Here is a 12,419-nt window from a genome sequence, read left to right on the forward strand (position 1 = left end):
TCAAGGTTTGAACCCATGGAAGGCAGAGAAGTCTCATGAGACTCTTACGGCCAATTAACTACTCAAAAACCAAAAGTGGAGCTGTAGCTCAAAGTGGTAGAGACACTAGCCTTCAACAAAAGAACTCAGGGACAGCACCCAGGCCCTGAGTTCAAGCTCCACAACTGAGAAAAAACAAAAAGTACTTGAAAGAGCAGAGAGCATAGTTCAGTTATCTAGTGTTTACTTGGCTCTTGGTTTTATCTGGCACTTTAAAAGGAAGAGAAGGACTTTAAGAAGAGTAAATAGCAGATAAAAAGTCACAAAGTTGAAATGTTTACTTTTTAAGGTTTTTCTCATAAAACCTTGATAAATAATTATGAGCACTTGTGCTGTAGCTAACATTGTATGAATGTGTTCTACTCTTTTTTATTATCTTTATTGGTAATGATCTTCAGTGCAGTGTCTAAAGTTTTCTTACATGTATACAGAAAGAAATGAAGATTTCTGTTTTTGCTGATTATGCCAACGAATCAAAAACCAAGGATATCAGGACGGATGTGGATATCATTGAAATGAAAAATGCCTTAAAGAGGCATATATATAGAACTCAGGTAAAACTTAGCACACTAAACGTTTTTATGCTCTTACATGTCTCTAGTATACCAAATTATAATTATATTTTAATATATTTAAATATAGTATGTTATTCCAAAGTATGTATAATAATTTCAAAATAATTTCTTGGTTAATTTTCTATTATGAACAGTAATGTGTGAAGGCATTTTGCATATTATTAAGTTTTCTGCTGTTGATATCATTGTAATGTCACAGATAAATTGTTTTTAAAGACTGCTATAATTTTCCTAGATACCTGGTGGTCTTATAGTTCCATTTAACTGGTTACACCACAACCTTTAATCTGTGAAAAGCTTAAGAAAAATTACGGTTTTATAGGTCATTCAGGTTTTTTTTGTTAATGTAAGATTACTTTTAGCAGTTTTATGCATTGAAAGTAGAAGACAAAGCCAGGCACCAGTGGCTCAAGCCTGTAATCCTACCTATTCAGGAGGCTGAGATCTGAGGATTGCGGTTCAAAGCCAGCCTACCCAGGAAAGCCCCTGAGACTCTTATCTCCAATAAACCACTAGGAAAACCAGAGGTGGGGCTGTGGCTCAAGCTGTAGAGCTTTCGCCTAGAGCCGAAGAGCTCAGAGACAGCGCCCAGACCCAGAATTCAAGCCCCACAACCGAAAAAAAAAAAAATAGAAGCCAAAGAATTATCAGTCTTCTGTTTTTTTCTTAGTAGCAAGATAGACCACATTTTCTATTGTACTTGGACATTTATGATTTTCTTCTGCCAGTTGCTTACTCATCTTTCCCGTTTTTTTTCATTGGATTGCTTGTTCTTAAAGCTCTGTTTCTAGAAATTTCTGAAATCAGGATCTTTTCTTAATCATACTTGCAGATAATTTTCTAAGAATGTTTATAAATGTTTTACTATTGTTGTTGCTATTAATTATTTATTACTATTACTATTATTGTGCTGGGATTTTGAATTTAAGACCTAGTACTTCCTAAGTAGGTACTCTACCACTTGAGCCATACCCCAGCTCCTTCTGCTCTTGTACATGTTCAAATAAAACTTTTTGTTTGGGCCAGCTTGGACCATAATCCTCTTGATTATACTTATGCATAGCTGGGACGACAGGAGTGACAATGCCAACCTTTTTTTTTTTTTTCGTTGGTTGTGGGGCTTGAACTCTGGGCTTGGGCACTGTTCTTCAGCTCAAGACTCAAGGTCTACCACTTGAGCCATAGCACCACTTCCGGTTTTCTGAGTGGTTTATTGGAGATAAGAGTCTCACAGCCTTTCCTGCCCTGACTGGCTTTGAACCACAATCCTCAGCCTCCTGAGTAGCTAGGTTTACAAGCATGAGCCACCACACCCAGCATGCCCAGCTTTTTTATTAGCTAAAATGGAATCTTACAAACAATTGTCATAGACTAATTTTGAACTGCAGTCCTGATGTGAGCTTCCAGGTACCTAGGAATACAAGCATGATTTATATTGCTCAGCTTTAATATTACTTAGTAACACAAATTAATTATTAAAGAGGATTTTATTGTAGTGTTACATACAGGCGAATATTATGCTTTGATCAGATTCACCCATTTACAGTACCCTTTTTTTTTCTTTTTTTTTTTTTTTTTGGGTCCGGTCGTGGGGCCTGAACTCTGGGCCTGGGTGCTGTCCCTCAGCTCTTCAGCTCAAGGCTAGCGCTCTACCACTTGAGCCACAGCACCACTTGTGGCTTTTTTCTTTTATGCTTATGTGGTGCTAAGGAGTTGAACCCAGGGCCTCATGCTTGCAAGGCAAGCGCTCTACCACTGAGCCACCTTCCCAGCCCCAGTACCCTTTCTTTTTAACTTCTTCTTTTAATTTTATTGTCAGAGGGGTTGCAATTACATAACAGTAGTTTTATTTATGATTGTATAGAGAACATGGCTGTTCTCCCTTCCTCCCCCACCCCCAAGATTTTTGTTTGTTTAGGGTACTTTTTTTTGGGGGGGAGGTCCGGTCATGGGGCCTGAACTCTGGGCCTGGGCGCTCCCTTAACTCTTCAGCTCAAGCTAGCGTTCTACCACTTGAGCCACAGTGCCACTTCCGCCTTTTTTCTTTTTGCTTATGTGGTGCTGAGGAATCGAACCCAGGGCCTCAGGCATGCAAGGCAAGTGCTCTACCACTGAGCCACCTTCCCAGCCCTTGTTTAGGGTTCTTTATAGTTGTTTTTAGCAGTACCAAGATTTGGACTTGGCCTCACATTTGCTAAGTTCCTAAGGAACTTAACACTTGAGCCTTTTTTGTTTAAAATATTTTTTGCCTAGATCAACCTCAAACTATAATCCTGCTACCTATTTCTGGCCCATAGTTTGTTGGTTGAGAAGGGATTCTTGCTATTTTTAGCCCAGTCTGGCTTGGAAACTGGATCCTCCTGATCTCCTGAGCTTCCAGGATTAAAACCATGCATTATCATCATGCTCAGCATAAACTAGTGTTAAAAGTAATAATTATTGAAGTAATAAGGACAGTATACCTTTTCATATCTTCAAAGTGAAACTGACAAGTTATTCTAGTTTAGGAGAAAACAAGTGTTCATACTCATAAAAGTGCTATTACCATAAAATGGTGAAAGTTACTAATTTGAACAAATGTGTATCAGATTAATTATAGCTATTAATGTATTCCTGATTCTGTTTTGTATGTTTGGCTAAGCTTTTGTGCTTTTAAACGGAACTATATTTTTCTACATGCTAACTTTTAATTATATGGTTACTGTTTTGTAGGCTGTCAGATACAACTGCATTAGAGTAGATAAACAGCCAGTATGCAATGGAGAGGTAAGGGAATTGGAGTAGAATGCTGATGGTGATGAAAATTTTGTCTTTGGTTATTTTTAGTAAATTTTTTTAATTTTTAAAGGAATGTATTACTTGCATGACAAAATTTCCTATTTAATTTGAAACGTGTTTCTAACCAAAAATGTAAAAGAAAAGTATAGTTCTTTCAAATCTAAAAACAAAATTCTCTATAGTCATAAACAGGATAAAAATTGAAATTTTTTACTTTGTGCTTTTGACAGGTGAAATTTGTTTCACATTTCATAACTATAATTAACTATCAGATTGCAATTTTCCTGTATTTCCAAAGTATATTATTCTCTGTTATTTATTATTTCAAATTTGGTGTTATTTTATGTTGTCTTTCTGAATATTTTTTATTTTCTCAGTTAATTCATAGTTGTCACTTTTATTGATAAAAGTAATTTGACCAGAGATGAATTTTTTTGAAAGTTTTAGAGTTACATACATTAATATGTATCATTAATAATGATTTTATATTTCTCTAACAATTTTCATAAATATTGATAATCTTAATATATTTAGATTATTCTAATAAACAGAGAAAAAACAATATAAGTTTATGCCTAAAAGCTATGTGGCTATAGTTCTCATATTCCTGCATATTTCTTTTATGCTTTAGAGATGGATATTTCTTTTATTATTTTAGATCATTGAAAATTATAAATATAACAACATTTTTGCACTGCTTTCTACTTGTAAAATAATCATCTACATCAACCTTTTTGGGGGTGGGGGAGATTGGTGGTGGGGCTTAAACTCTGGGCCTGGGCGCTGCCCCTGAGCTCTTCAGCTCAAGGCTAACACTCTTAACACTTGAGCCATAGCCACACTTCTGGTTTTCTGGTGGTTAATTGGAGATAAGAGTCTCACAGACTTTCTTGCCTGGGCTGGCTTTGAACCATGATCCTCAGATCTCAGCCTTCTTAGTAGCTAGGATTACAGACATAAAATACTGGTGCCTGGTACATCTGCCTTTTGAATTTCATAACTTTATCAAGTAACAAGGGCAATTATCTTCATGTTACTGATGAGGAAATTAAAGTTCCTCAATAATTCAAGAGTTGATCTCAGAATTTTATCTTTATAAGTCATGCAGTTGTTTTTCTTTTAGATTAAGAATGCTGAATTTCCCAGAGGTGTATTAAATTTAATTGAAAGCCTCATAGAAGGACAGTTTTTTAATGAAGCAATTGAAGAACTTTCTTCTTTGCAAGCACATTACATCCCTCCTGTATGCCTTCTTCATGCTCTTCTAGAGAACATTCTGCAAGTAAGAACAGTCTTTAAGGGTTTCTCATGTTTTATCAAAAAAGAGAAGATAGCAATTTTTCCTTCTCATTTTACTAGGAAATGTTACCACTTTTTTTCCTACTTCTGAACTATATCTAGGCACTATTCTGAAAGATTGTTACTGTTTTCTCAGAACCCAAGAAATCTGATATTTCTCATGGCAGTAAAGAGTTTAATATAAAAATCAGATTTCAGTGATCTAGTATGCTGTTTGGTAAATTACTTCATTAGACCCTGATAGTAATCACTTCACTCATGGTTATGCAGAGAGAATGAGCATAGTCCTTAGTAAACCATGTGAAGGGCTGTTGAGAGGTACCTATTGATTTGAAAATAAGACAAACATAAAATATATCAGACTCAAAGTAAGTTAGAATATTGCTAAAAATATTCGTACCTCTGCTGCTTTTTTTTTTAATTTTATTTTATTTTATTTGTGAACATACTGTACAGAGGGGTTACAATTGCATGGGCAGGATAATGCGTACATTTCTTACCAAGCATTGCAGCCTCCTCCTTTGTTTACCCTTCCCATCCCTTCCCAGCCTCCCCCTCCCCCCATCCCAATCCTTCTCCTAAGTGACTTTTCAGAACTATTATTCTCTCTATTATGAAATAAAAACTGGATATTCTATATATACTAGTTATTGTTTTGTTTTTGTTTTCTTTTGTTTTTTGGTGCTAGTCCTGGAGCTGGAACTCCAGTCCTGGTCGCTGTCACTGCTCAAGGCTAGCACTTCCACTTGAGCCATGGCTTTATTTTGGGCTTTTGTTTTGGTAGTGAATTAGAAATAAGACAGAGGACAAAGGGAGAGGCAATACAAGACAATATGTTGGAAATGATCTGTGCAACTTGAAGTGGGGGTTGAAGGAGAAGGAAAATAGGAGAAAAGTGAGGGGGGGGTGACAAGTTCAACAAGAAATGTACACACTACCTTATGTAACCTCTCTGTACATCACCTTGACAAAAAAAAATTTTTTAAATAGAATGATAAAACTGATTAAATCTATAAATAAGATAGAATCTTATTTTTTAAAAAATCTTATATTTTAAAAAATCTCAGGGCTTCCCTTCATCGGATGAAATATGATCCTCGATCTCAGTCTTGTCAATAATTAGGGTTACAGGCAAGAGCCACCAGCACTCAACTCATAGTCTTGTAGTTTATAAGTATGCCTCATGACATTTCCATCTGACCTCCTTTGTCCCCCCCCCCAAAAAAAAAAAAATATATATATATATGGGAAAACAATGTTAGGCCACAGTTAATTCTTCAGTTTTGGGGCTGAATTAGCTGGCAAAACTGTACTTCTAGTATAGTGTTTTATTTGTTTGTTTATTTTTAAATAATAGGATAATATAGATACGTTTTCTGGTCGATACTTTCATATATTGTCAGCTCTTCTTCACTTACATCCTCCTTGGGAGTCACCAGCCATGTCAAGATATTACTTACAGTTGTTTCAGTGTCCAACATGTATGAAAGGATCCTGGTCTCTAGTAGAAGTACTTATCAGGTAAGGAATTTCACACATGAAGATGTTAAATTTTGTTGAGTATTCTTTTGTTGTTTTGTTTTTCTGGTTTATAGAAATTAGTTGAAGTAAAAATAGATAACATGTTTCTAATCTTCTACTCCAAAGCATCCAGCTACCTGCCTTCCATTTTGTTAGCTTTAATTGTGCTGCTGACCTACAGGCCGTAAAAACAAATATTAAATTATTAATCACAGTTTAAAAAAAGAAAAGCAAATGTGATTGTTTTCATCACTGTAATCTGAATAGTTCTTTTGTTGGTTTTTGTTTGGTTTTGTTTGGTTTTGTTTGGTTGGTGATGGGGCTTGAACTCCAGGCCTAGGAGTTATCCCTCAGGTCTTCAGCTCAAGGCTAGCTCTCTACCTAGCACCACTTCCTGCTTTTTCTGTGGTGCTGAGGAATCGAACCCAGCGCCTCATGCATGCAAAGCAATACTGTACCACTGAGCCACCTTCCCAGCCCCAAATAGTTCTTATACTGTGTATTTTTATTAGATACTGAAAGATGTATATTTGTATTTTTAGAAAAAAAATCTGCTGCAAAACTTATAAAAAAGGCAAGTTTGAGTCTACATAGGTTATGTTTGTCAATCAAGTTAAAAAAAAGAGTATAACAAAATCATGAAATAGACTTAATTGCAGAGCCCAATGTTTTTTTAACAAAATTATAAATGTGCATATTTTTACATTTTTAATTTTTTGTTATAAAGATGATGTACAGAGGCGTTACAGTTACATAAGTCACTTAATGAGTATATTTCTTAAGAATATGCATCACATTTTGTAACTACAGTAATACAGTATTGCTTTAAGTATTTTTTAATATTTTTTCAGCTAGAAATTTGAGTTTTGAAACAGGATTTAGTTTATCCTAAATGCATCTTTCATGCCTCAGTACAAACTGTCATCTGCGTAGACTTCCCTTTTCTAAATATTACTGATTCCAAAAACCCTTAATGTTTTTTTCTTCTTTTCCTATAAGACCTAATCATTTTTCCATTTCTACTCAGTGCTCTACTTACTAGCTCTCTTATGTATGCAAAGATCTTTCTTTTTGTCTGTGTCCAGACAACTCTATAGTAGAGAAAAAAAGGGTATTTAATTAAGCAGCTGAAAGCTAGCTTCTTGAGATCATTGTAATTCACTGTATATAAACTTAGTTGTAATATATTTGAAGTGAATGAATCCGTTACTTAGCCTGCATTTGTTATTTCAGCAAATGTTCACCAGAGACTATACACTGTAGGAATTAAAAGATAAAATTAAGGGCTGAGAAGGTGGCTCAGTGGTAGAGCGCTTGCCTTGCATGCTCAAGGCCCTGGGTTCGATTCCTCAGCACCACATAAGCAAAAAAAGAAAAAAGTCGGAAGTGGCACTCTGGCTCTAGTGGTAGAGTGCTAGCCTTGAGCTGAAGAGCTGAGGGACAGCGCCCAGGCCCAGAGTTCAGGCCTCACGACCGAACCCAAAAAAAAAAAAAGATAAAATTAAAATTTCTATGTTTTAAAGGTAACCAAGATATAACAATACCATCACAACAGTATTAGCCCATAGGTAGAGACAATATGGTTTTGATGGCTAGAATCCTTTCTAATTTCTGTGTTTTTTTTTAACTGCCATTGCCTTGATTTTAAAGTTTCAATGTCTTCTTACACTGTAATAACTGCTTTGTCTTTGTGTGTGTGTGTGTGTGTGTGTGTGTGTGTGTGTGTCTCACATCTCACACTTACTAGGCATCTATATTCTATCACTTGATCTAGTGATCTTGATTCTTTGTCTTCAAGTGCCCCAGTATGCGCTTTCCAAAATGATTTTGTCATATTTCAGATTAAAGGCCCTTTATTGACTTACATCTAGAAGACTGTTTCCATTTCTTAGGAAAACATATAACACCAAACAGTGTGGTGTTAACATGCCTCTAATTCCAGCATTCATGATGCAGGAAAATTGCCAGCCTTTCTTCTTTAGCCAAGACACTTAAAAAACAAATAAACAAACAAAAAAAGCATGAACAAATACCAAATCATGTAAAACTGTTACATACACCTCCATTCTCATCTTTACTTCCCCAAATATGTATGTTAACTAGTGCCATTTCTTTTCCCTTTACCCTTATGTTTTATCTGCTAATGAATATACCTACATTCCTGCCACCTTACAAACATATAGCTACTCTTAATTACCATTTTAACGTAAGTCACATATCATTTCCTATCTCCTGTCTACCTGTTCGTGAGTTGTTACTCACATCACTCTGTAAACGCAGGTACTGTTTTACACATCTCCATCTCAATTTTTGATCTAGTGACTAGATCATAATAATGCTTAAAAATAACATAAAAGCACCTAGAATTGCTTGGATGAATTAATAGATGCTACAGGAGAGCGAATTAGGGCAGTTTAAAAGTAGACTTCTTAAAAGCAGAAATACCCAGGTTTTGTAAAAAAGTAGTTGTGATTTAGGGTGTTTGAGGCAGGATGGTACTTAAGAGAAGTGATGAGAACATAAATGAACTGCATAATGTTCCTTCTGCTTTTGTATATATTTTAATATACTATAATATTTAAAGCAAGAAAGAAAAGAACTATAGTATCTATGTTGTCCCTTTTCAGAAATACTAGAAGGCATACCTCCACTTTTACCTAGTTAATTGGATATCAGAGTCTCAAGGACTTTACTGCCCAGCTGGCTTTTTACCACAATCCTCAGATCTTAACCTACTGAGTTGCTAGGGTTCTATGCATGAGCCTACAGTGCCCAGCTTTATATTTTACCAGAAGGAATTTTATTACAGTTCCAACATTTAAAAAAAAATATTTTGTCCACATATTGCTCAGTGATTTTGTTTCTGTGTTATGGATTGTTGGATTCATATTTTTCAGGTCTTGCCTTTTCAATGAAAGTTTTTGTCATCAAATTCCAGAAAGTATTGGCTCTAAGGTACTCTACCTTACACTACTCAAATTTTTCTTCAATTTAATTGAAACTGAGGTCCGGAATTTGAGTCAAAAGTAAGTTTTAATAACAAGAAACAACAGTTTTGTGTATCTTTGTTTTATTTATGCTTTTATAATCATTCGAAATCATACTTCTAGAAAGTCACCTGTTCTTGTCTTCAAGTAGATTTATTTTAAAGAACATTTTCGGGTAAACCCCAGTACCCTTCTTTATTTTCTTTATTTCATATTTTCTATTACATTTTATTTGGATTTGTATTGTTGTCTTTCATGATTAATATATTTTTTAATTTATTAGTAACTCAGTACCTAAGTGAGAAGTTATCCTAAACAACTATTTATAATGCCAGTAAGTTTTGTAGTTTTAAACTACAAAATAAATTACTGTGCTTTTTAAGCTTAGACCATTTTTTGTATGTCTAATGTTGATACATTATCACCTTTGTCCAAAAATTGCTAACATTTTTTTCAATCTTACAAATGATATTATTAACACTCACAATTAAACTGGACATAAAGATTCACTTTTTGTTCGGATTTTTATTAGGTTGTATGACTGGTCAGATTCTCAGAGTCTGAAAATAACAGGAAAGGCAATTCCTCTTGAAATCTTCTGGTCAGGAAGTGAGACCTCAGGGCTTTTGACCAAGCCAGTAAATCTGCTTTTGGAATGGACTATATATTCTCACAAGGAAAAATGCAAGTCAAATGATGTAAGTAGATTAATTTACAAATAAATATTGGTCCATAGATAAACTGTATTTGGTTCTTTTTTTTTTATCTGCAGGTCCCACATCCATGGATTCAACCACAATACATAAAATATTTGGAAAAAATTCTCTGTATTGAACATGTACAGATTATTTCTTGACATTCTCAAACAATATATTGTTAAACTATTTATGCAATGTTTGATCATATTAGGTATTATAAGTAATTTAGAGATGATTTGAAGTGTTTGGAAAGATATACTATTTACTGTTAGGGGTTTGAACAGCCATGAGCTGAGTCCTAGAATCAGTCCTCTAAGGGATTGCAGTACCTTCTCCCATTACAGAATAATTATTTGAAAAAGTTAAAATAAATTCAATCATTGGGGGTTTTGGTTTTGGCTTGGGGTTGTTTTTTTTTTTGTTAGTGTGTTTTGGGTTTTTTGCTAGTTCTGAGGCTTGAGCTCAGTGCCTAGACACTGTCCTCAAGCCTCTTTGTGCTCAAGGTTAGTGTTATACTACTTGAGCCATACCACCATTTCCAGCTTCTTCTGAGTAGTTGATTGGAGGTAAGTGTCTCATGGACTTTTCTGCCTGGTCAGGCTTCAAGCTACTCAGCCTTCTGAGTAACTAGTATTATAGGCATGAGCCACTGGCTCCTGGCTATGTCATTGTTTTATATTTAGTGTGTCTGTCCTTCAGGTAATGGTTCTTATAGCACAATTTCTTCTTTATCTCTTATTTAGATCTAGTAATTATTTGATCATCGTGTCTAAATTTATAATTAGTTTTAAGTCCTTTAGTACAGTGCATTTCATTTTATAAGGATATTAAAGGAAGAACAGAAGAATCAATCCATACAATTCTTGGAGTGGTAGTACGGTAAAAAGTAGACTTGGTTTTTATTTGGTTTAGTGTTTTGGTCCTTTGGTGGTACTAGGGTTTAAGCTTACCTTGTTTGCCAGGCATTTTTGCTTTCATTACTTCTTTAATAGGATGTCTTGGACCGTGATCATCCTGTTTATTCTTTCCTCATAATTGGGATAACAAGTGCTAACCATTGCACCCAATTTTTTAATGATTGCAGTATGGAGTCTTGTAAGCTTTTTGCTCAGGCTGGCCTGGCAGTTGTGGCCCTCTGTCTTTCAAGTAGATAGAATTATAGATACAAGCCACTGTGCCCTGGCTACAATAAAAAGTTTTGATTGTTTTTTAACCTTTGCTGTTTGGTAAGTTATATTCTGAACTCTTTCTTCAAAGATTTTGCCTGTCATAGAAATTTAACCAAAATGTTTTCAATGTATTTTGTTCTTGCCTGAATTGGAAAAGTAAATGCAGTAAGACAGTTTGTAAAGTGTTAAGCTGGATCTCAACATAAATATAAATATTTATGTAAATTTGAGTTACATGAAGAAAGACATTTTGGAAAAATAGGGTACCAAAAATTTAAGCTGTCTTCTACTAACAGTAAGCCCAATTAAAAATATACATGAGTTTTTAAGTCAATTTATAATTGACTTAAAGTCAATTTACAAATATAAAATAATCACTCCATAAGGAGAATATGAAAATTGTAAAATATATAACAATTTTATAGTAAGACTCATTGTATCCTAACAGTCATTTCTTACAGTAGCCTATGAGTGAGAATACTGATAATTTGATTTTATAAGTAGTAAAACTAAAAAAAAATCAAAAAGGTTAAAATAAATATTGTAAGTTTGCAAGGCAATTGACTTTTATTTTTAAGACTCACTAGATAATGCAATCTAGTCTTTATGATACTGTGTTTATTGTTAAATAAATTAGAGTATAATTTTTTTCTCTGCTTTTTAAACCTGTAATTTAAAATATAATAGGTTGCTTAGAATCCAATGGGAAGAGTTTATTCTTGTCTATAGAAAGAGAGTTTTGAAGTACTAAATTTTAGTTGACTGTGACATTATTAAATTATATTCAAATCTCTGTTCTATTTAGACAGTTTGATAAGAAAAAATCTATTACATGTTAGCTGGGGAATAAAATGGAAAAATTTTGTGCAATAAAATCTTAGTGTATAAAGAGAAAAATGGAGCTAGGTGTGTTAGCTCATGCTTGTAATCTTAGCTACTTGGGAGGTATTCCAAAGAATATTGTGGTTTGAGGCCAATCCAAGCATAAAGTTAATGAGACCCCATCTCAGCCAACAAATTGTATGTGAATCATGTCTGTAATCTTCACTCGGTGGGGAGGTATAGGTAGAAAGAGCACAGTTCATGGCCATGTCTGATATCAAATATAAGTCAGATCGTAACTGAAAATAATCAAACCAGAAAGGGCTGGACACTATAGCACAAAGTGGTTGAGTGTCTTCCTAGAAAATACAAAGCTCTTGGTTCAAAAATTCAAACACTGGCAAATAAAGAAAACATGTAAAACATACAACGTTTTAAATATATTCTTTTTTTAATTTTATTTTATTTGTGAATATACTGTACAGAGGGGTTACAATTACATGGGCAGGATAATGCGTACATTTCTTACCA

General features: G+C 34.4%; 1 protein-coding gene across 3 annotated transcripts in view; it reads left to right on the top strand.

The window, feature by feature from the left end:
- The window catches only part of Ankrd32 (ankyrin repeat domain 32), a 69,099-nt gene that overhangs the window by 33,362 nt on the left and 23,318 nt on the right, over positions 1-12,419 (top strand). For 2 of the 3 annotated variants that reach the window (XM_013022081.1, XM_013022082.1), the window contains exons 9-14: positions 471-593; positions 3,327-3,380; positions 4,516-4,674; positions 6,049-6,212; positions 9,110-9,238; positions 9,732-9,897. In XM_013022081.1, coding sequence (XP_012877535.1) covers positions 471-593; positions 3,327-3,380; positions 4,516-4,674; positions 6,049-6,212; positions 9,110-9,238; positions 9,732-9,897 — 795 coding nt within the window. The remainder of the gene's footprint in view (positions 1-470; positions 594-3,326; positions 3,381-4,515; positions 4,675-6,048; positions 6,213-9,109; positions 9,239-9,731; positions 9,898-12,419) is intronic. The other variant, XM_013022083.1, reaches the window with a different exon arrangement.

The sequence above is a fragment of the Dipodomys ordii genome, unplaced genomic scaffold (assembly GCF_000151885.1).
Source record: "Dipodomys ordii isolate 6190 unplaced genomic scaffold, Dord_2.0 Scaffold59, whole genome shotgun sequence".
Classification (NCBI taxonomy): domain Eukaryota; kingdom Metazoa; phylum Chordata; class Mammalia; order Rodentia; family Heteromyidae; genus Dipodomys; species Dipodomys ordii.